We start from the raw sequence: 25,108 nt of genomic DNA, 5'->3' as shown, positions 1-25,108 counted from the left end.
GTCCATATCCCTGAAATGAAGTGCGGTAGGTTTCTATGATCATCATTTAAGGCCATGTCACAGGAGGGTACCGTGTGTGTTCCATCCATACGCTTGCACACAAACCAGACATACAGTGTCACACAAGGTCTTCATTTAACGAATTCACCAGGGCACTATGCAATAAAACCAAGGATATATGCTCACTAAAATACAGAGGACAGATGACATTGGTTTAGATGCACAGTATTATGTATAGTCCCAATTCCTGCCAATTTTTCTTCTTGACTGGGGTAAACGATGCTGTGACTCAATCTTTCTGTAAAGTTATTATATTGCTTAGATTTATTTCTGCCGGGTTATTCACTGTCTGGGCAGATGGGATTTCTGAATCAGGTGCCTTTCTAAAACTGTTATATTAACCATATTACAGAAATCAACACAGTTGGGAGAGTCCATTCATTGCATTGTTGAGCATAAAATGAGAGTGTATCCCTCACAGGGCACATAAATAAAAGTCTCTGGCAAGGACTAGCATTTTGGATATTCAATAACATTTACTACTTTATCAGTATATGCTGGGTTGATTATATGAAGAAACCAACAAAAGCTGTTAGTTTACAAATTCCCTTATTCACAATGGAATACATTAAACATACTGTCTGCAGAAAGGGTTTGCTTAGCATCCCCAGGAGAAAAAAAATAAAAGAAGTGTTCACATTCTTTAGGTCTGACCCGTGGCAAGGACATAGAAGGGTTAGATAACATCTGTTACTGACCATACGTAAGCTTTTAATGGTATAAACTCAGAGATTCAGACCAGCTGAATCCAAACTAAAATGCATGTGTGAAAAAAAAAAAAAAAAAAAAAAAGAAAGGGTGTGACAGGAGTCGGGGAGTCAGGGACAGAAGACATTCAGACTAGCATGTGGCGTTTTCTGTGAAGAGCAAGATGGTCCGAACGTGAAAAGCTACGGTCACAGTCTGGGCACTGAAAAGGTTTGATTCCTGTATGCTTGCGGAAATGCCGCGTTAGTTCATCAGAACGAGCAAACTTCCACGTGCATCCCTCCCAAGTGCATTTGTACGGTTTTTCACCTGGAAAATGAAACACAGAAGTGGGTATTTAAGACACAAACACACCAGTTAAATATCTAACAGGTGTTTGTCAAATTTCAGCAAGTACTTGAGCGCTTACTCAAAAAACCTCCAAACAGCACTGGGCTGCAGAGTACTAGAAACTGTGCTAGAAACTGTGTAGTCGAAGTCAACAGATCAAAAAATTGTTTCCTGCCACAACTTATTTTTTTATTGTCTCTCTGTTCCTCCCTCTGCCATACTAGCACTTGTTTTGTCTCATCAAGCCCAGAACTGTGAAGGCTTAAGCATTTGTTCAAGTATTTTCAAAACTAGGACCTTGTATTCTAGATTAGTAGGGGAAACGGACTGGTGCTACCATTCAGCACAGCAGGCAGAAATCTTGTGACCTTTTAAAGTTACTGTAGTAAAAATAACTGGCACCAATGTCACAAATAGTTCAACTTAAGATCTCTGTCAACCATTACTTTCTAATTTGTGATCCTCCTCCTCCTTAACACCATTGTGCTGCCCAACAGGTAAAGGGCTGGCTTGTGTAGAGATGTAAGACAGGCCTGAACCGGGCTCCATTTTATCTAAAAGCATCCCGTATCTTTGTAAAAATCTTGGATATACATATGTACATCAATCAGCATGCCAAGGTGAACATTTCTACGGAGAACAGAGATGGGGATATGTTTGTCAGAACACCCGCCCAGAAAAGAGCGCTATCGGACCAGTGGTTACTGTGTCCACATGAAGCAGATGTGCTTGTATTTGGCACACAGTCCAGGCTTTTGCAAATAGGCTACTCCCATGGAAGTCTCAGTCAAATTTAACAGTGATGTAAGAGGTGAGGTCGTGCAATTTGAACTGATTTGGTGTTTACAGGGTGTGCAGAATGAGTAATCTGCAAGGAACTGGACAGAAAATGAGCAAAGTGCCAGCGAATGTAAAGCATAATAGCGTACGCCATGATCCCGCTTTGGCTTACAGTCTCTTGGTTTTGGTTTTTCCTGCTACATCCTCTGTCTTTTGCTCAGCCTATAATTATATACAGAACTATGCCAGAACAAATTTCTGTCATTTTGTTATTTACACCTGTGGTCACCTGGCCATTAGAGCACAAACTAAAAACCTCTGTCTACTGTTTTACCATAGACTTGATGAAAGAAAAGCATAGCAATGCTCAAACCTGTATGAGTTCTTCTGTGAGCTTTCAGATGGGAGCTCTTAGTGTAGACTTTGTTGCAGCCCTCATAATCGCATCGATGTATCCTGCGTTTTCTTTGCGTGTCCGGAGATTCCACAGGTAAAGGTCTCTTTCCTGGCTGAACTATAACTGAAGGGTGATTCCTGCAAAGTCAAATTGAATGTTAAAAATGAGAAACATTTAGCACAGCAAACCTCAGCTAATATGATTCATAACAGAGCCGTTTATTCACTACTATTCTGTCTCTTGGCAGAAAGAACAACATTACATGCATGTCGAAAAATTCAAGAGGGTTTAGCAAATTTCGTGTATTCTAGCAGTAATATTTTAAAATGTTCACTCACTTTGTGGCACGATGTAGCCATTTTTACTAGCCCCTAGTAGTAAAATCCTAAAAATCCTACTACTAAATCCTAAAATCCTACTACTAAAAAGTAGTAGGAAAAATCCCCGTCAAATCCCTGTTTTTCAGTCAAATCCAGATTCCTCAAACTCTAGTTCACAGTGAACTTTTCTTGCATTTGTTCACAATTTTCTTCTTCCTTCAAATGTAACTAATTCACTTGTAATTGGGACCAGCCATTCCATATTATTAAAGAAATGGTATCTTCAGGGTTTTAAAGCAGAACTCAATCTTTATTGTTCCAGCTACTCCTTTAGAGAGTAATTAAGAATTTCCTGTTTGGTGCTGGCAGGAGGGTGCGGCCTCCCTATACCACTGACGTCAATTCCTAAAAGTAGAGTTTAGCCTGTGTGGCACACCCACAGGATGTCTGAAGTTGTCCCTCCACCTTCATAAACATCATTTTCTGCTTTTGAAGCCCGCAGGTACAGTGCAGGTAAGGCATGTACTAACTACACCATTCATGCATGTGAAAACACACTGAGCTTCTTAAAACATGTCATTGACTGTGGATATTTAGGTTTGAGTAACACCCTGACTGTAGAACTGGGGACAATCTTGATTCTTTCCTCCATGTCAATGTTAGAAAAGGAATTAAGTATGTTTGTCAAAAAGGTAAGTGGCATTACAAATCTTGCCACCTCGCAAAGTTGCATTTTTCAACCCATTAGCAGATCTGCATCAGTGCTTTTAATATATTTTTTAGCTTTTAACTGAAGATTAATATATAATGTGCGGATATTAGCATTCATTGTTGCAAAACCAGCTCCTCCATGTGACAGAAATAAGCTTTCTGGAACTCCCATCTTTTCTCAGTTACTGTATTTCACATTTCTTTACTGATTGAATTACATTTTATAACACTAGGCTACATTAGTTACTTAAACCAAGTTCCTTTAGGGCCCAATTTTCAGAAGCACTGAATACCTACTTCTCTCAGCAAAATAAAGGACATGTGCTAATGGTCCTTTGGTTAAAACCAAATAAAAAAAGACTTATCAGGCACAGCAAAAAAAAATCTTGTGCGTTTAACATTACCCTCCACAGCAGCATGACGGGAATTACTGATGTGGAAGAAGTTTAATTCTGTTACTAATTCTTTTATTAGAGTTACAAGTTTGAAATTGGGAGCCAAATTCTTTCTTGGGTGTTCCTGTGACTGTCGAGCGATGTACTCCTCCAGTACACATTAAATCTAGCTAAAAGTATTGTAATGGCCGAAAAACTCAGACGGTGATGTTAGACACAGATGTCCATACTCTCAAATAAGAAAGGCAGGCTTTTAGCTTCCCATGAAATGCATCTTTAAAGCAATGCTCAGTGTTAATGCCATTGCACACTAGTCTTTTTGGAGAAGCTCTGTTTTAGGACAGCAAACAAACTTAGTGTAAATCCCTGTGTATGGAGGCTGCGCCCGTGGACAGGGTAACAGAAGGTAACTGGAAAAAGGGAGAAAAAGGATATTGACTGTACAACATTTGTGATGCTTTTCCATCTAAGACTGTGTAAATAAAGCACTGAGGATTTGTCTCTCTCTCATTTTCCCTTTAGAGGAAAGGAGGCTGGCAAGACTACATAATGTTATCAATAATCAGATAGGGTGTGGCAGTTTTAAAAAAATGGTTAAGGCGGTGCCAAAAATCAGAGGTAAATGTTAGGCAAGTGCTAATAATAAATGCACAGCCCTAATTCTTTCACTCCCTCTTACACAACCAGATACAAACTCAGGTAAGTCTAACCATTTAAGCATCATTCTTTAATAGATAAGAGCATCTTCCAAAAATCATGTTACAATTTCAACAGCTTCTTCTCCTTCTTTTACTAACAGACCACACTATTGACAGCATCAGTTAGACTTTGACACTTGCACTCGCAAGAAAATATAACATTAATAAGGCTTCTTATGTTTGGTCAGAGATTATTACCTCAAGTTTGATTTTAGAAATAACTGCACAGTTATGTCAATTATCAGACATACTTGAAAGTCCAGCAACCCCTACAGAAATGCCACCAACATTTTTTTTATATATATAATGTGTAGAACAAAAACTGACACTAAAGCAAAATTAGTTACTTAGAAGTGAGACTGAAGGTTTCCTATGCCCCTTTAATGTAGCTTATGTGTCTGAACAGTGCACTTTGGGCAGCTGGAACCCATAAAAAATTATAAAAAAGCACTGCCTAACTATAGCTCATCATGGGGAGAGAGAGGCTGATGAAGCTGTGAGACAACAGGAAATGTTATAAAGGTGTAGGTCTCATCTTGTAACTCATGTAATTAGTCTATGTATTTTTTTTAAAGGATAAAAAGATAAAAACTACCATTTACGAACTTCTTGTTGCGGATACAGCAGAACGTGGACTTGAAGGGACTGGCTTTGGGAACAAGCAAGAGCTGCAGCTCTACAGGACAGCCAGGAAGCCATTTAAGCCATTACAACGTGCAGACAGGGTCCCCATAAACATAATGCTCTGCACGGGCAAGCAGAGGAGATGCTTTGGAAACATGGACTCTTCAGGTATTTTTTGTACCAACACTACTGGCACATTATACCAAATTTTACGTTCTTTGCTCAGCAGATGGGTTTCCTGTGGAAACTGGACTCGTTGAGAAATAATTAATGCATATCGCTAATGCAGGTGACAAGTCTGCAGAAGTCTCAGCCCTGGAGAAAGGGTGTGGTATCAGCCAGGAACAGCACTTACTGGTTTGCTCTTGTTAAAGAAGCCTAACAAAGAACAAAAGTAAACTGAACCCTTTGGTAGTTCTGACCTAGAAGAAGTTACCTCCAAGTACATACAGACCTGACTCTCTGGTGTGGTAGGCCCATTACGGGAGATAAGTAACCACCTAGTAAACATGGATGTTTACTATTTTATTATGTTTATTATAATAAACATGTGAGGTTATTTTTAAATAAATAGCATACAGTTTACAAAAGCTAACTGGCAACTCGTTAATTGCAAAGAGCCTGCAGTCTAGAAGCTGCATCTAAGCTGGTTAGAGACTTGAAAACAAGGAGGGGCGCCCACAGGACGGCTTGCGCAGAATGCAGTTAGCCCTGGAGCCGCGGTGTGCCTTCTAACCTGGGAACGGTCACAAGCAGGAGGAAGAGGCTGCCTTCCAAGGGAAATGCAGAAGACCACCCGTCCCATGCTTTCTCTTTCTGAATCACCCTGCACTCGCCCTCTGGTTTTGGGAGTCTGGCTTGGAGCCCTCCTTCGCCACCCTAGGAGGAGAGGGCCCATACAACTGCTCTGAGGGCGATGGTGAGGAGGAAGAAAGGGCAGAAATGGATTCTGAGGTCATGTACCGTGAGCCCAGCTCAGTTCCCAACGTCAGCTCCTGCCAGAGCCACGCCGGCAGCCTGTGTGCCTGCCCAGGGCACTGCCTGCTGAAAGGATGCACCAGGCTCCGGGACACTCCATGATTTTGCTAAGTTGACAGAATTTTCCCTAGGAAAATGGGAAATGGAAGGGTGCCCATGGCTCCTCAGGTACCTCCTGACAAATTTTTAGTATTTCCCATTTAAAAGTTGCTGTTCCAGACCTCACTACTTCCTTCTAGCTCTTCTGCAAACAGGACTGTTTTAAGCCCAATTAGATCTGTGATCCAGTTCATGTAGTGGCCCCAGTAACAGTTGTACCAGCACAATGAGTTGGTACTGGGGTGGAAACAAGTGGCTGGGAGGAAAGCGAGCTTCAGGAACTACTGGAGCTGCCAAAAACCCCACCCACAGAACAATGGCCTCAGGTAAACATGGAATTTCACTGGATATGCACAGAACTTGTAGGCCAGAGGGGGTTGTTTCCACCAAGCAGCCAAAATTTTTTAGAAGACAAAAAGGTCCTCCAAGAAAAGAAAGTCACAAGAATCTTTTTAAAGGAAGGTATTTTAGGTAACATAAATACAGAGATCAGTATGAAATGTCTTTACAGTATCTTTCCAGCTTGCTTCTGGTTTTGCATAAACAGGTACCACTGGCTTACTGGGAGTTCTACTTTCAGTAAATTGTAGGATTTGGACTAGCATTACTTTAAAAATGCATTGTAGAAATGGCACATCTATGTACTTGCCATATATAAACACTTATCAACTCTTATGTTGCTAAAGAGTGAAAAAAAAAGTTGAAATAACATTTCACAGTGGCAGTGGGGGGAAAGGATGTTTTTCTGTATTTTATCCCATGTTCTAAAGCACAGCAACACTCCCTCCCACTCTTCAAAATTGGTAACTGCTGCAATGAACTTCTTTTCATTCTTCTGCTGATCTTGGGACTACTGTTAGCTACTTACTCTTGCAACATTACTTGCTGGGGAGACAATGAGGTCATCACCGGAGGCGACATTTGTTCAGGATAGAAGTCAGTCTTCGATGGTTCAGTTCCTGGCTCTACTTTGATTGTTTTCTTCAGTGTCGGCTTCTCATAAGACTCAATAACAGGCACTGTAGAGGGGAGGGTAGGAGAGGGACATCAAAAGTATGGAGAGTTATGGAAATAAAACTATGTATGTAAAAAATTATAGTTAAAACAAAAGAAATCCCCCCAGCTCTATTTTTAGTGCAACAATTTATGCTAAAATACAGAATCTTCCTGTTTTAGTCTACCTCCTGATGAACTATGATTCAAAACAGTTCTATTCATCTTCATCAGTCCAACATTTTTATCAGTCTGAATCTCAGTAGATAAACAGCTTGATGCAGGTACAAATCAGAATATGACCTTGGTAAGTTTGGTAAAATATTTACACAGTAAATTCTATGCTTGTGTATTTTAGAAGAACAGGAATTATGTTCCATTTCCCAAAATACGAAAAACACACAAAAAAGTACTTGGATATACAGTTATTTGCCAAGGATGAGATGGCATAAAAAAGAAATTCTGACACCACCAACCTTGCATGCTGCTTGGAGTTTCCATCTCATCTGCAAGAACCGTGGACACCATGATGGGCTGCTGAAGATGGGGAGCATACATAAAAGGAACCGGCTGGACCACAACAGGCTGTATAACCGGGAGTATTCCAGGGCTTCTCAGTCCATGGCGTGAAAGAGCGGCAGCCATTACAGGTGGGATTGTTATTGGCATGGAAATAGGCTGTACTCCTGGGGGTGATGGTGTAAATTTACTGAGAGGTGAGCTGGGTGAGGACAGAGTCAATCCAGGTGAAGTTCTCCTATGCACAGTCTGAAATTTTAGGGGGGAAGGAGAACTTCCAGTTGAAGGTGGTGAGCTCCGTTTGTTCACTGTAAGGTCTACTGGCTCCATCTGGATTCCATTTGATAGTCCTTCAGGGTTTGAGTAGAATTTATTGTGCAACATACTCGGTGTTGAATAAATGACGCTGTATTTGTTTGGCTTCACTTGGTCCATGTAATTGGACGGGTATGACTGTCAGAAGGAGTGGAAAAAAAATAAAGAAAATCAGATAATAAATCAACACACATGCAATTATGCTTGAAAAGAAAGGTGGCTAATACAACTGAGGCAAAATGAAAAAGTTTCAAGAAAGCACTTTAATGTACTTTCTAAATAAAAGTGAATTAAATAAAGCCTAAGATTTCACACAAAGGAAGTTATTCAAGTAGATTCACAAACAGTTTCAGAAGCAATGTAAAACAGATGATGAAAACACATCCTTGAGGCTTATTCAACTCTCTTTCTCCCTTAAAAACTGCTTTTCGTATACTATGCTGCACATTACTTAACTGACCTGGGAGATACATGGTGCTATGCCCAGCATATAACTGTAAAATGAGGATCATGAAGTTAAGCAAGAGGAGAGTTAAAACTGGACTTAGAATTGCAAGTAATGGGTCCCAATCAGCTGCTTAAGTAACTGGAAAACAATCATCACTAAAGAAATAAAATATGTATCTGAACCCTACAAGCAATAAAAAATACACAGCTGAACTATATAAGCAACGGGTGAGAAACTCAAGAGTGCAAAAAGTAAATTCAAAACCTTTTTTTTTTTTTTTTTTGGTTAGAAATAAAGCAGTTAACTAGCGAGTCTGATTTTGGAAAACTAGTACAAGAATAAACTTTTGGCGTGTTGGAAGAATATTCCTGTTAGTGGTAGCTAGCACTTCTCATTAGAAGATCATATAAACCACAAGGCTAATCTTGACCTACGTGACAATCTCCACATTTTAGTGGAAATAATTTTTGTAAACCAAGAGGTATTAACATTCATTGCAGAGTATAGTATTACTAAACAACTATTCAGATCAATTTTGTAATTAGAGAGTGTTGAAAACTGAGGTTGTTTACTAACAGGTAACTTACAATGTAAATCAGTGTGATGTTTTAACATAGCACATAGACATAGAAAATGTAATCTACACAGTTTTATAGCCCTCAGATGTTGTAAATTTTTTGAAATAAAATGCTATCTTTGGATTCTAGGTACATAAAGCATCACATTAAGGCTAAGCAGTTTCACACTAACACTAAAAAACTGTTGAATTCTTTGGCACCAAAAAACTTTGATTAAAAAATATTCAAAATGGTTGAAAGTGAAGTAGATTAGAAGTATGAAACCACTGTATTTTTATACAGTAATTTCTGTGACATTTCAATTATTTTTTTCCTGGGTGAAAACTTCTAGCAGTACTTCTGGTTTCTTATCTGTGTCTTCCCTGTGAGGGGCAGTTAGTTGATTTTAAATATCAATGTTAACTAGAAGTATTTTTGCAAAATGACACAAACGTATTTTTCGTCTTTTCAGTTACTGTTTGAAATAGTGAGTTTAGAAAATGTTAAATTTTTCCGTTACATTCATAGCACCGTGATAAAACAACAAAGCTGAGTCACCCATTCCATAAAATACTAAAATAAAGCAGCATACACAATGGCGATTAATCTTCAAATAGTAAATACTACATTAAAACCTGTGAAATGTTATTTATTCTCTTTATGACTGTTCTTACGGATGCAATCTATAAAAACTTCCATCTTCAATGGTAATTGGTTCCTCAGAATTCTATTAAAATGCCATTATTGCAAGCAGTGCTGCCTAAAACAAGTTCTATAGATTTGCCACCACTGCTGAGCCAAGTGATGAAATTATTAGCATTCTAAGTGATGAAGGCCACTGAGTATTGATAGAGTTCAATATTTAACAGTATTTAATGTCTGCTAAATCTGATCAAGTTATGGGCAAAAATTCAAAATTTGAACACATAAGAGATATTAAGTACTTCTGCTAAAATTGCTGTTATGGGTTTACAGTACAAAGTTTACCCAGCTTCAACAAACTGTCCATGTCCCACCACTACGCATCAGCACATTTACAGTGCTGCACGTTTGTCAGGGATGATCACAAGGTCACTATCTATGAACAATTCTTCCACTGCAAGAATACTAGAAAGGAAAAAGACTACATAATTTAAATCTTATGGAATGTTTTCAGTCAGTGAGTCTCTTAAAGAACAAAGCATCTCCAAGCTGTAACCTTTCTATACGAAGTTACCCTCTTCAAGTAACACCAGGTGTGTGTGTTGAAAAAATACCAAACTATTAAAATGTTGCGCAGAGAACTGTAAACTGGAAAAGTTAAGTAAAACGTATTTAGACAAGCAAGAAATACTTTCCAAGAAAGAAAAGAATGACGTTTTAAAGAAGTGATTATTTTAGGGACTTGGTATTTTACCCCATATGCCTTGCATTATTTTGCATAGAAGGTTTTCAATTGTTGTAATTAAGCTGGCATAGATTTAACATCAGCTATATTTTCTGGCAGTCTGGGGAAGCTGAATCATTTTTACAAGCTTTTCTTCCTTCTGTGATTTTAATTGCTATGTTTCTATCTGAACTGCAGATAAAGCTGTGATAGAAAAACGTCGGGTGACAAATTATCTGTATTGAGAAGAAAACGGGTGAAAAAGTTGAGAAGAATGCTAGAAAAATGAAAAGAATATCTGCTGTCAATCAGACACTCTGGTGGAAAACAGTTTTGCTTCACTATCAACAAAGTGTGGTTGAAACCCTGTTTGTTTGGAGTAAGTCACACTCAGATCTGTCTCCTAGTTCTGAAGTTAAGCTTCCTGCATCTTTTAGCAAAGTTTCAGTTTCTAGCTCCCCAGGACACAGCAATCACCATTAGGTTGATATGAACCACTGCTTTCAAATTTTGTAAGTCACTTTCCCTTTCTTTGCCAGGGAAGCGGACAGTACCCCTTGGGGGATATGGGATGGGAGAGTAAGGAAGACTTCACAGTCTCTCTTTGTAAATAGGGACTATTAACAATAGCAAACAAAAAAAAAAAAGCCCAACCTTTTTGGTTTTCTAAATGCCAGCAACTGCAGGAAGCAGGAGTGTACTTCATAGCCTGCAAGTGCAGTCTTTTCTCACCTGTCCTAAGACTTATGTGAAGTACTCTGGTGGAACAATGGAAAATTAGATATCATTGCTCTGTTTACCTAAAATATTTAAGCTGATACATTTTCCTTGGATTTCTACTATGGGTATTAACAGTGTATGCAGGAGTTTGGTCTAACATGGATTTCTACTATGGGTATTAACAGTGTATGCAGGAGTTTGGTCTAACATGGACTGAAAAGAACCCAACAAATTCCCACTTCCCTGTAAATTCTTCTTTCTTCATCATCCCTGTGCAGAATGGTAACTCAGTAGATCACTATAAAGATGCAGGACTGTATTTCAGCATACATTCTTTAAAGTCTCCATCTCACTCTTTTTTATGTTTGATATCATCACTCTCCCTCTTTGGGCCTTACAAAGCAATTCATTTACCTTTCCTTGCTGTTTCCCCATAATAAAATCCAGAGCACTGAACCCACAAAGAAACTGGAAGATAACCAAAGGAACTTGTAGTATTTTTGAGTCATATCCATGTGGCTCATACAATTAAATCAAGAAATCCAAAAGAAGAAAGAATTGCCATGCTTTTCCTCTTGACAATCTATCAAGAAAACATACTGGTCAAATATGTGACAAGCACACCTATCACCACTCAGAAGACTGCTGCTTCCAAAAGGGGACATCATCAAGCACTAATCTGACAGAATTTGCTAAATTCTGTTATACTGCCACAGTGAAACATCTTCTTTGTTGTACAAATGAACAGATTTTGAAGCAATTCACCAAGTCTTTTATAAACTACATAGCCCTATACATTTAACATAAAAATTTAGCCAGCCTCTTGGAAAAACAGAAACAGGTGAAGAACCCGCTTACTTACTTACACTATTTGTCAAATTGGTATCATGTAAGAGGATGAATAGGATTTAATCCAAATAGTAGCTAATACATGAAAAAGCATTCTCACCACATTAAATTTGTATTCCAGTACACTACTGAAGACCTCAACTCCTCATGTAGCACACAGCTATCTTTAAAAATGTGTGAAACAAGTAGTTTTGGGACTGATGGAAGGGCAGAGAAAAACAGTTTATTTCAATTCAAAGAAAGATTGTAACACATTAAAAAGCAACTTCTTTCACTACATGGTCACTGGTATTTGTCCAAACGTTTAAGAAGTTCTCACAGCAAATATCTGGGTAGGACTCAGATGACTTTGTCACTAGTTCATTAAGAACTATCATAAAATGTGTTCAATAATTCAATTCAATAAATAGCATGAGCTGTTGGTAGTGTGACGAAATACTGTGGGTGCAAGCCATAGTTATCTGAGAAGTATAGTTAATCCTTTCAGCCACACACCCTGAAATACAGTGGTGTCAGAACCATAATCTGTTTCCTTCTCCCACCCCAACTAATGGGACTTTTTAAAGACAGACTTTGTACCTACAGACAGTGTATGTTCAGGTAAAATGATGAATAATTCCTAAGGGGCTTCATTTAGTTTGGCCTCTAATGATACTATCAGAAATACAAATAAATCTCAATTTAAGAATTATGTCAGCCCGCAGTGAACTGAATGCTATGCTCAGCACCTCTAAAACATCAACGAACAGTCTCTTTTTCCTTCCACCTTCTCAAATGGTCAAGAAAATTAACACACGCAGTGGCTGCCAGCCTTTTCTATGTTCTCTTCATACCACGATTCCTCCCTTTAGAAGTGTCTTCAGAGCAGTTTGTGCTGGGGACAGGAAGCAAACTTTTCACTGAAAGATGCCATTCAGAGTATAAGTTTAACGCACTCTGATTTATGCACACTGACTTCACCCATTTAATTGATCAGCCTTTCACAGGGTGTGGTTTCATGTAACACTTAATCTGAGCTGATTGCAGGCTACTTTTGAAAGGGGAGGTCCTGTCCCCTCATCCTCCCCCCACCCCTTGCTCTAGCATTGAGCAGCTGCAGAATGAGTCACATCAGCTTCCTGATCCCACCAAAAAATACAGGTATTTTTGGTTGGTCAGCAATCCTGACCATTCAATGAGCCGATCCAAAGGATCCAAATCATTCTTGTGGCCACATAATTGCTTCATGTCATACAAAAGAGACACAATGCTGGAAAGGAGGGAGAAACGCCTGAACCATCCCCTTTAACAGCAGCCTGCAGTGGAAGAGGTAAAGTATACATTAAACTGCTTCCTAATGCCATATGCCCCTGGCAGCCTAAATCACCACAATTCCCATTGATCTCCTCACAGCTACATGTTCCTGCTGCTCTTGCTTATCAGACTCTTCTCTGAGATGACCCTATACACCTAGTTCATGGAAAATTAACCCAATAATAAAAAAAAAAGTCTTCCCTTCCCCTTTTTTCCCCATTCCTCCTCCTCTGCCCTGGTTCTCATCTGTTCACACGGTAAGGTCATGCACCCAGCTTACCCAGCAAAAAGCCATTACTTTTGTTGTCAGGATTAATTTTCTGCTGTTCAGAGCACAGAATTAGCCCCAGGCACATGTTTTCAAGACCAACAGAGAAACAGAAAAGGGGATAGTGAGCAGCTGTTCATTTAGCTCAATGGTTTGAAAACCTTGAAACCACAGGCTCTTGCCACTTCACTGTGAAGTCTGCGACTTAATTTCAACCCACCTCCATCAGCTGCATGAACTGCAGAGATCATATTTGCGCTGCAGTGGCTGAGGAGTACTTGGATGTTCTCTCGTCTGCTCTGGGGATGGGAGCACCAGCAGAGGTAAGGCAGCAGGTCGTTTAGGGGTGATAAATTCATACACTACAGAAGAATTTTTCCTAGAATGTAAATTTGATGGCCCTAAAAGCAAAATGTAACTTCTGCCTTTCCTAGGCTAGTCCAAAGCTTAGAGAAAACTTGGTATGAATTTAAACATGGAAAAATCGTTCATCACAAAGGCTAAAATATTTTACAAGTCTCACCACTGAAACAGGCTCCATGGCTTCTTGCTTGATAGGGACTGGATCAAACATAAGCATCTTTTTTATTCACCTGTTCTGATGCCTCTGATGTCCTGGCCTGCACGGGAAAGACATGATATTAGAAAGCTGCAGGAAACCCTCTGGTCAACTTTTTGCACTCTAAAGAACTTACTGTTTTGTCAGATTAATGTGAATATTTATCCATCTCTAAGATATCTTCTTAAATATTTGTCTGGGCTTCATTTAAATATTTCAGTTATTGTAAATTTATTATTTCCCAAAGAGACATCTGCTCACTTTGCTGAAAGTTAATTTGAATTTTTATTGTGTATGTCAGCATACCAAGATCACAGAGTTGTCACTTTCATTAGCTGTCACTAGTGTGTAAACACATCAGTATAGACTGTGCATTTCTCCTCAGTATTATAACTTCAGAATAATCTTGTTCAGCTGATAATACAGTGAACTGATTCTGGAGAGGATATCTCTTGTTCTGACATAAAAGTTGAAACTTTCACATACATTGACATTGAAATCAATGCAAAAGAAAGATTAAAATCCAGGACTAATTTGGAACGGTACATTCAACATGCTGCAATGACTTAACATAAAAAATGCATCAGTTATTTCTCTGAGGTAATAGATTTAGTGACAATTCAACAACAATTTGTGCTAACTGTGCAAAAGAAAAGCACTTCCAAAAATCTGGTTGTACTCCATGCAGCTTTAGTTGCTCTTTCTACAGAGTGTTCAACTTCCCTTGTCCAATTCTAGCTTATCTCAAGCTGCCTGAAATAAAAGTATTTAGTATAAAGCATGTAATAACTATCATAATACACGTTTGCCGTGGTCAACTGGGAAAGATGCTGTGAAGGAAAGGAGGAGATATCTCTTCTGGGGTAAGCCATAAGAGTACAGCGTCAAAACCAAGAGAAGCAAAGGAAAATTGTTCTCAATGACATTTTAGACGTTGGCAAATTTTTATAAATCACTTCAGGTTACACATTATATAAGTGATGTTAAAAAAGCAAGTTCTGACCATACACTGTAGAGTGCACAGCCCTGCCTGGAAGTGGTGTTACCTCTATTAAGATGCGAAGACAAAAAAAAAACCCAAAAAAACAACAACAAAAAAAACCCACAAATTCAATTTCGACCAGTAGATGGCACTGGAAATAAACGAATACAGCCACACTACACCATCCAGAGAATTTCACCCTGCGGAGGCAGGCTAAAGGCTCAACAACAGATTTGTAGTTGGGACTGGAAAATTCTCCCAGAAATCTAAATGAAAATTTTAAGATGTACCAGCTCAAATTAAAACAATTCTAATAAGCCTACACTAATGAACAATCCTGCAATTAACTATCACGTGTGCTTATAGATAAAAATTTGTTAAGAGCTTCCAGAGAAAGTGGCATGAGTTGTTACAAGTCTATCATTAATTATTCAGGTATATGAATAAAGTTTAAAGGCTTATGGAAATGTATTACAACAGTGTAAATTCTGTGTAATGGAAACAAACAAGTATCAAAAGTAAATTAACGTATCTTCATAATTCTTCTTACAGAAGTGAAAGGCCTGACAAAACCAGATCACAAAACCAAAGTGAAACAAATAGAGCAGCTCAACACAATTTCCAGTTTAAACTTAAAACGTAGTTTTATTTTAGAAGCAGTTGTTTAAGATGGCACTATTTGCTGAAAGTTGTGATACTTTTGTAAATACTTTAACTATGTCTGTGAGAAGGTTATTAACTATACTGTTTTTCTTTAAATGGTTATCTCTTTCAGGTTTTAACATTTCACATAGCTAGAACTAACGTTTCAGAAGATTGTCTTCCCAGAAATATATCCACATATCTATGCATTAAATATATATGTATCTATGCACCACTCACAAAGGTTCCCACACATAGGTATGCATTGTGAAAAGAGAAAAAAAAAATACTTTTAGACATAAAAAATGTCTACAGTAAAATGTAGCACCTCAGACCTCATATATAAGGATTTGGAACTACCTGCTTTCAGGTTTCCAGAAACTTTCAATGTTTAATTTATATGTGCATAGATAAAGTGGCACGCCAATTTGTACTTTACTGAAGGAAGGAAGGAAAGAAAGAGAAGGAAGGAAGGAAAGAAGGAACGAGAAGAGAGAAAGAGAGCAAGAGGAGAAAGGGGGAGAGAGAAAGACAAGGAGAGAGTTTGTTCTAAGGAGGCAGTGATGCTCTGAGACTACTCTTTTTGTCATTTTTGTTGTTTTAAAATTGGAATTTATTCAATTTACTAGTTACTCTTTTTCACCTTTTACTTTAAAAAAGTCTGTGAAAGACTCTTGATACACAGTTCACTTTTCATGCTATGCATTTGAGTGTTTCCTAGGAGGGCTCTAAACTACTGTGCAGGAAATTAGACTGACACAGACAACAGAAAGTGTAATACCCTGAATAAAAGTGAAAAGTAATTCCTTATCTTTCTCAGGTGTAGTCATCTAAGAACAACAAAGGAAAACGTTACTTTTATTGCTGCATCATAATACAGAAACCGAGCACTTCTTTATCACATGTTACTCTTAAGTGGTAGGTTTCTTTCCCCCATTTGATAGTGACTGGAAACCAATTTTCAAGAAAATTAATAAATATACAATGCTTGGTCCTGTCGGTCCAGATCAGAGGGTCAGATTCTTATTTGGTGGAAACTGACAGAGCTGCTACAGAGTCAATATAAACCAGCTGTCCTAAGGCTGCAAGTAAACTCACAAAACGATTCTCTTTGTATTTAAAAGTAATGCTTCAAACCGGACCACATTCACAAACAAAACGCATGCATGCACGCTCACACACAATTAAAGCACGCTTCTTCAGGAAGTCAGTAGTTTTTCCTGGTTTATTATTAAATCCTGCCTACTAAGTAAAAAACTCCCAATATTTCCCTCCTCAACATTTGAGAAAGGGGCAATAGGGAAGGTAAACAGCCTTATCTGTTTCTATTACAGAGGAATGAAAAAACAGTTGGGTTCTACTTTACACACTGATTTCATAATGTACTTGTTTGAAAGCCCACAAATTGTTTAGTAAATACAACTAATTTCTGGAAAATAAAAATACTGCCTCTCATTCCTGGGATACCCTAGAAAAAAGAATGAGGAGACAACAATATATTCATATTAAGTGTATTAAAAAATAAGGGCCTTTGTCTTTCACGTTACTAGATAAACTATTTTGCATTTAAGGGTTTTTTTCATGTGGGTTAAAAGAATTTAAAACGCATGTAATCTGAAACGAAATAATTAACTACAATCCAGTAGGCAAACATTCCACCCTCTCCTTTTTTTTGCTCTCCCTCTCTTTTTCTGCTAACAAGCCACCCGGTTTTACTTTCTTGCCTCCTCCCATTCACTCCACCCTGTGGATCTCTGCCAAGTCAGTCCAACTTGTCCAAACAGGACATGGCTTTTGATAAGATTTTGCTCACACCCTTTACTTCAGAAAGACAAATGAAGCAATTGGGTTTTGTATGCAAATAAGGACAGGTGCAAGGTAAAGTCCAGGCAAAGTCCCTCGGTATTATCCTATCTGTAGTCCAGTGAAGACAGCAAGCCAGAAAACACCCACAAACTCTGCCCTTATGATCCAATATGCAGTGGAGTATCCCTTCCAGAAGGGATGTTCATCATCAGTAGAGCTCATCGCCTTGTCAGGATTGAAGACTTCTCAATATTAACTTCCTGACAGGTATGGTTTACTGTTTCAGAGACATAATTAAGAGCAAACGAAAGCTTAAAGGTACTTAACGTGTATTCTGACAATAAGGACTTGTACAGATTATTTACCCTGGATGAATCGAGCAAAGCGGTTAACGACTACACCCAGATTACACATCTGCACTGCAGAGCAGCTGGAGAAGAGCACCGCATTGCAGCTACTCCTGGCAGCTCCGTACATCTACCTTCAAGGTCCACCAACTCTGCAGACCTGTTATGAAAGGAAAGGGTGGGGTGGAGAGCCAGTTTTGACTGTGCACATCCAACAACTACAAAGCCTCCCTCTAACATAGAGCTTTTGCTCTCGTTAAATACCTGGAAGAGTAGTTGGTGACCTGACTCTCGTTGCAGACAGGGGGGTGGTGACCATGAATTCTGCCTCTCTTCACCCTGCATGAAAACATGTAAGGGGTTCGCTTTCTCAATCTTTGTGCCTGGGGGAAGCAAGGAATGCTGCTCTGTGGTACAGCGAGACTTTGCCTAGAAGCTTCAAGGTATGATTGTTATTGTTGGTATAATTAGAGAATATTGTAATGATATCTGCTAGATTAGCACCGCATGAGTGCCCTCAGCAAAGACGCTGCCGCTCTTGCAGCGCTGTTGGTATCTAGCAGCCAACGTTAAGTCACACGGCCAAAGCTCTTCAGTCCAAGCCCTTTGGGACTCAGGCTGTCGCTCTGAAACTGTGACTTCTGTGAGCCCCGAGTCAAACTTCCCCTGATACTAAGGAGAAGTGATAAGATCAGGAGACTCTCCACTGATGAAATCCAAAGGGTGGGGAGGTTTACTGAACCTGTGTGAGAGGTCTTCTTCAGTGGCACCTTGAAACAACAGAGCTTGACAGAGAAAAACCTGTTTCTGAGAGCAGGATTCCCTGGAAAGGGTAGAAAAAGAGTTTTCCAGGGCTAGTAAAAAGATGTGTTTGCACTTACTGTTGCTCATCAAGACCTGAGTCAGCAAAAAAGTGTTTGTAAAGTTCCATTAACTTTAATGGGAAGTAAGCAAGCGCATAACTGCACTGGGCCCCAAAATAGCAGCAGGCAAAGAAACTCTCCAGCTCAGCACAGCCGCCAGACTCAGTCAAAGCAAGCAAAAGCAGGGGAAGGAGCAAAGGCCCAGACACGGTGCTGGGGGAAGGGACCGGAGCAGCCAGCACAAGAAGGAGAACAGCAGGGGGAAAAAATCGAGAAGAACTAAACCACGAAGAAAACGTTTCACTGATCGGCAGCCTTCTGTGTTTGTTTATTCACTGGATTTCCACTGGGAAACAGTAGTAACTGTTGAAAAAGTTAGAGTATTGTGTAAAAAGAAAATGGTACCCAGGCAAAAATTTTCTGCTGAAAGTTTTACTTGATAGGCATGAACAAAAAGACTTTCTATAGGACTCTGTTATTTAGTATTTCAGACTATTTTTGCCTTTTATGAACTTGAAAATCTTGTACCTTCCTCCTTTCAGAACTGCAAGCAGGCTGAAAAATCTGTTTTTTTGCACAACTTGTGAATCCTAACCCTGCTGATGTCACTTTGTTTGACCTAGAACTGCTCTGACATAATCACTTATCAGCCGTGTAGGAGACTAATCAGTATTTCCATTAAATTTACGATAATACTGTTGCAGGCTCTTTGAAGCCACATGCCTGGAAATGGGTTTCTTGTATGTAAAAACTTTGGGCAGAGAAGTTCTTGCAGTGGTCATTAAGAAAATACCTTCTCTACCAAGGAAAAACAGAGCCCACGTAAACCCTGTTCAACCTTCAGTTCTACATTTACTGAACCTAAGGGGGGAGAGAAAGGAAAGCTCTTGGGGCACCTCCATTGTACAATATTCTCCCTTATCGGGGCAGACTGCTGTCCGGTTTCCTGTCTCAAGCTACTTCTTAGAAGGAGAAACAGTCTAGTAAGGATAAAAGATCAGACTTTTGAAAACAAGTGAAGTATGTGGAACGGCATGATAATCTTTCCCTTCCAAACTGAACTTTGGTTTTTTGTTGTTTTTTTCTTAAGAGGTTAATTTTAGAGATAATTTAAAAGGAGAAATATAAATCCTATCTTTTCATGACGAGGGAAGAATGACAGAAAATACTGTTTTCTTAGGTAAAGGGTTCTGCTATTTCATTAAACAGATGAAGCAGAGATTCAACATTTTTGATAGAGTGGGGAAGAAGAAAAAAAAAATCTAATCCTAAAGAAAGGAAGTGTACATTTATAGCCTAAAGGATCAATTTGAATGAGGATTTGAATACAGGGCAAGTGTCGATGAACTTCTATGACGTACAGAAGTGGGGAAAAAAAAAAGGGAGCAGAGCTGGATAGTGAAGTGGGTACAAATGAGACAGTGATCAAAGCAGCTTAGACTCTTTAAAAGTGGAACGTCTGTCATGCCTTCACGGATCAAGTTAGTTGGTTGGTAACACACACTGACTGCATGATAGGCAGACCACGCGTTTGGTTTGTGTTTTTTTTTTCCATTCTGACTTAGTTTACTATTAAAAACCTGTTAGAGTTTTATCTTTCCATTTGGTTGATCTACACTTACACTTCCTTCCCCTGGGAGATATCGACTACATTGACAAAAGCCCTCAAAGGAAGCCTCGGCATCAAGTGAATGCTAAACAGGGAAGGGTTAAATCTCTCCTAAAACCAGCTCTGCCAAACTTCATATTCTGGATTGGAAGCAACTACTCTCGGAATGAAAACACAAAGCTTCAATGCTGACAGCATAAAAGGAACTCTAAAAGACCTCCTGTTAGCAGTGTTAATTAATATTAAAAAGTTGGTTTACAAAACTATTATAATTTTAATCTCAGTCCCTGATTTTGTAGAACTTCTGGCTACAAAAAAGTGCGAACCACAAAATTTACTGCATTTATTACACACCAGTTTTCCAATATTAAATGCAGTTAAATGCAACACTTTTCCACTGTCATGGCAAAAAAGATTAAATATGTTTGAAATCCTGTGCAAATTAACAGTATTAAGATATTTGATCAGGTTCTAATGGATAAACTCATCCATGGTATTTTAAAATTAACAGAAAAACAACTAAGTAAACCCAACTGAGAGCAACAAATGAAAATAATCAAGAAACAACTTACCAAAACTGTGTGGCCAAATACTTCTTGTTATCTGGATTTCTGAACAGACAAAAAACAAGCTGATGTAAGGATGTGCACATAGTTCAGTAAAAATTATTTTTCACATACAATTAGCCCCGAAAGAGGAAGTTTAAAGCATGTATTTTGGATACTTCTTAAAAGATACCTGCAATGATCACAAACAGCTAACTTTTAGCATCCAAAAGAACAACAGCAGGAACACAAAGATGACTTAAAAATGAGTGAAATTTAAAAAAAGGGTAAAATGAAGGGGTGGAAGTATTTCTGTGTGTACAGAAACCATGCATATTCTGGCCCATAAGTGACAGAGAAGAATAAACACTCCATCGTGCATTTTTATCCAGGGCCTGATTCAAAGCCTATTGAAGTTAATGCAAGTCCTTCTCTTGATTTCAATGAGCTTTGGCTTGGGTCCTTTAGCTCTTCTTCTGTCAGATCCAAAGCAACAGAAAGATTTATGTTCTCTTTCTGATTTTCCTCTCGATGTTTCTCTATGTCTGCCTGTAACAGGGTGGGGGGAAAAGACAAATATAAAAACCGGAGTAAAAAATTCATTTTTATGCCTTCAAAAATGCTAGCTGTGGGACAGCCATACCTATTAATTCCAAAGAAAATTTAGCCAGCAGTGCCTCATTTTCTGTATTACATTTGGAAGACAGTGAACCTTCTAGTTTGTGTAAGGAGAAAATATCTATTCCTTTTGACATCTGGAAATACAAAGTGCTTACGGTGGGCCATTCGGGTTAGGTAAGGACGGAAGACAAAACCTTCTTGCAAGTATGAGCCTACAGACGTGGATTCTCTTCTCACGCTCTTTTTACACCAGTGTAACTCCGTGACTTTAATGGAGCTATTCCAGATCAGCTGATGAGCAAGTGAGCACAGAAAACTGGCTCACAACTTTCTGGAGACTGGAGTATTTCAGCCAACAGAGCGAAGCCCTCCAGTATCACCCCCATAACTACAGTGGAGTTGAGGGCGTACGTTAAAGGTTAACTTGGAAACTTCATGATGACATAACACAGGCATCTTAAGCAATCGTGAGTGTGTAGAGACACGATAACTCACTGGGTGGGGATTGGGAGTTGAGGGGCAGTGACAAGGGGCCTGGACGAGGCTACCGATCTGCCAGAAAACAGCCTGAAACAGGAAAGAGCACCACATATGCCACTTGGAATGTGTGACGCAAACCCCAGCCTTGAAACAAAGAACAGGAAACAGCTCTGCTGGCTGCGCTGGGGAGAAAGCACAGAGAAACATTTAGGCGGCCCTCCCTGACCCTATATTCATGAGCAGCTGGAGTCTTTTAAAACAACAACAGTGGGTGGAGGTGTTTGTTCACTGGGTGTGAATAAAAACACTGTCCTTATGCAGGGGACCTGCCCTATTTACAAACAGGCTCCCTCAATGTGAGGGAGCAGATTTTTAGACACCACAGGTTATGATGATTAGCTGAAACCTTCCCTGGGACCAGCTGGTTTATTACTGTATTTCCAGAATGCCAGTAGCTAAACGAAGCTACGGCTTTGTGACATCAAACAGGCAGTGCCCAGCCTGCCGGTAAGCACCTTCTTCGCAGAGCGAGCCAGGGGGATTGGACCACTGCAGGCACGATTCGTAAAGCAAGGGGCTGCTCCTGCACGCAGTGTCTCACTTTTGTTCAGCACTGCTCGATAGCTGAGGACCAGCACCACTCAGTGCACCCAAGAATCTTTTTCTAAGCCGTCACATGCTTAGCCTTCTACATCAGCCTTCAGGTTTCATCTCAGGACCTGATTTTCCATGGACATACTATTATTTTTGAAGCACCCAAATACACAGCTGCATAAATGAAATAAGCTGATGAAACGAGGCAGAGGAAAGGCACATCTTGTCTAGATGCCATGCAATAGAATAACTTCAACGTTCATTTTCCTCCCAAGCCATGGTTTCAAATATTCTCTCATCCCTCCCATACTTTGCATTGGTTATTTATATACCATGGGTGGGACATCTAGTATTATCCAATGTGAGAATGTGTTACAGCAAATTATGTGGACAAGCACCACAGTAACACTAGTAATTGCTGTGGGGTTTCATGGCTGGAGTTCAACAATGTACATGAGGTGACAACCGGCTAGTACAGCATCTACACAGCAACCTGTGGGTGTAGGTGTTATACCGATAATATCAGTTCCTTACTTTCTTCATACTGAATATCTGGAAATGTAAGTAATTTGGTGGTTGTATAACTCCCATCTCTATTATCTCTGAGCCTTCGACTAATCTCACTCACATTTACATCATTATTTATCCAAAGACTTTTGCTTTTGGCTAAACAGGTGTTACCTAGGTCAAATCCTCACAGTACCTAAGGGCTCCCTCACAGCTCTGCTACTTAGAGGAAATTTTGTTCGGTTTCTCAGGGAAGGGACAGATCATTTAGTAACCTTTTTTTCCTCCCCTGCCCTTACCCCCAGTTTTCCTCGTGGTCTATAACATAGCTATAACAGGGTTGTGCAGGGTGAAAAAACAAACAAACAAAAAAAAGTGTTTGCCTGCTTGTGAAAAAATAAAAAAGGCCGCTCAAGTCAGCTTAAGGGTTTTTTTTGTATTTTGAAACTAGACAAAATATTCTTAAAAGTACAAGAGAAGAGTTAGGTTGAAATAAATCTCTTCTGGGTCAGGCAGGATTATCAAACCCAGATGTAATTCCTCTCACACAAGAAGCAGCTCCTCATGCGATTATCAAGACGGCATATCTTTACAGTATTCTATGGAAAAGTCACTAGTGAGCAGTCATGTCATCCTTTGTTTTCAATACAGGCAATGAACATTTATGGATGTCAGTTTAAATAAAGTCAAGTCTTCGGAGCTCTCCTATCAGCCACCCAAATTCAACTTTTCCCAACAATAAAACCTTCAGAGTCCAGAAGCTCCACAAATAGGGACGCTTCCTGAATTTTCAAAGGCGAGGAAGCAAATAAAACACAGCAGACAGTGCAGGTAACCGACTCACCAGGGGAGTACGCAAAGCAACTTTAATGTATTTTTTTTTCTTCATTTAACCCTTGAACAACCATTCGGGAGCTATTCCGAAATCAGTCTTTCTCCCAGCTTCGGTGAGGTGCTGTGATCGCCCAGCGTGGGCTTCCTCTCGCCGAACCTGCCTTTCCCAGGGCTTCCCGAGCTCTGCCGGGCACTCACCTGACACAGGTCCAAACCAAATAACTCCTATTCCCATTTTGGCTTAAAACAAAGAAAAACCCCAAGCAACCCAACAAGGGAAGCTCATCATGGTCACATTTCTAACTCCATACATTAACTGCGGTGCTGTCCCAAGCGCTTTACTTTCGCCTACGCCACGGCTAAAGCGATGCTCCGGTCGGATGGCAATACGAGGGGTGAGTTTTTGAGAGCCGGCCTCACCGGGAGTTAATGAAGCGGGCACACGACGCTGCCCCATCGGCTTCGCGCTGCCCGGTGGGACCCCGCCAAGAGCTCAGCTGCGGCCCGGGCACTGTTTCCCCCGCCGCCCTCAGAACCGAGGCAACCCGCTATACCCTTCCCCTCAACTGTCGTCCCGGACCGTAATCCCGCCCGGGACCCCACGACGCTTCGGTCTCTCACCCAAGACAAGCCTGTCACGCCCCGGCGGGAGACCGGGGGCTGCGGCCCGGTTCGGCGGGCGGGTGGCCCTGAGGGGCGGGCGGCCCCGCAGGCCCTCCCGCCGGGGGCAGGAGGCCCCAGCACATCCCCCCCGCCAGGCAGCGCTGCCGGCGGGGGAGGCGGCCGCGGCCCCAAGCGGCGCTCCGCGGCCACACAGGTGCGCTGCTCGCCCGGGCGGGCGCGACGGACAGCAGCAGCCACCCCCCCACCTTCCCCCCTCGCCTCACCGGCGGCCACGCAGGAAGTTCCACGGGCGCGGCGGACGGAGCCCCACCATGGGCCCCCCGCGGCGAGTCCTTCCCCCCACTCCCCCTTCCTCCTCAGCTGCGGCCCGACTGCGGCTCCCGCTCCCCCGCTTGCCGGCGGCGTCCCAACCCGCTGCCGCGCCGCTCGCAGCGCCTGGAAACTTTCCTCCTCCGGCACCTTCACCCCGCTGCCAGCCCGGCCCGGTTCCCCCCCACTCCGCCCTCACACTTACGCTCGGCGGGCGGTGCGGAGGGCGCCGGGGCTCCGTCGGCTCTCGCAGTGCCGAGGGTCGCGCTAGGTGCCGGGGAAGGGGGAGGGGGAGGAAGCTGGGGGCGCTCGGGCGGCGTGTCCCACGTCCCCGCGGCTGAGGCGCCTCCGCCGTGGC

At 40.8% G+C, this 25,108-nt stretch overlaps 1 protein-coding gene across 3 annotated transcripts; it reads right to left on the bottom strand.

Annotated features, from left to right (window-relative positions):
* Positions 1-448: 448 nt before the first annotated feature.
* Positions 449-25,108, bottom strand: KLF3 (KLF transcription factor 3). 3 transcript variants are annotated; one of them, XM_082482863.1, is made up of 9 exons: positions 24,956-25,108; positions 20,809-20,847; positions 18,029-18,103; positions 17,783-17,924; positions 13,952-14,048; positions 7,570-8,065; positions 6,969-7,119; positions 2,252-2,412; positions 449-1,077 (listed from the first exon to the last, which is right to left on the bottom strand). In XM_082482863.1, the coding sequence occupies exons 5-9, from the start codon at positions 14,006-14,008 to the stop codon at positions 896-898; spliced, it is 1,047 nt and encodes a 348-aa protein (XP_082338989.1). In that variant the 5' UTR covers positions 14,009-14,048; positions 17,783-17,924; positions 18,029-18,103; positions 20,809-20,847; positions 24,956-25,108; the 3' UTR covers positions 449-895. The 3 variants fall into 3 exon arrangements, with proteins under 3 accessions (XP_082338989.1, XP_082338990.1, XP_082338991.1); XM_082482864.1 differs by lacking the exons at positions 17,783-17,924; positions 18,029-18,103; XM_082482865.1 differs by lacking the exons at positions 17,783-17,924; positions 18,029-18,103; positions 24,956-25,108 and having other exon boundaries at positions 20,809-20,947.

Source organism: Vanellus vanellus, assembly GCF_965231255.1.
Source record: "Vanellus vanellus genome assembly, chromosome: 4".
NCBI classification, from domain to species: domain Eukaryota; kingdom Metazoa; phylum Chordata; class Aves; order Charadriiformes; family Charadriidae; genus Vanellus; species Vanellus vanellus.
Note: the sequence above shows the minus strand (reverse complement) of the source record. Positions and strands in the feature narration are given on the sequence as shown.

Excerpts from the sequence above, each read along its gene's own strand:
- KLF3 (XM_082482863.1), bottom strand. The coding sequence starts at position 14,008 with ATGCTTATGTTTGATCCAGTCCCTATCAAGCAAGAAGCCATGGAGCCT. Across the intron at positions 7,120-7,569 it reads AACTCCAAGCAGCATGCAAG|TGCCTGTTATTGAGTCTTAT; the intron begins GTTGGTGGTGTC and ends TCCCCTCTACAG. Across the intron at positions 2,413-6,968 it reads CAGCAAGTAATGTTGCAAGA|GAATCACCCTTCAGTTATAG; the intron begins GTAAGTAGCTAA and ends TTGACTTTGCAG.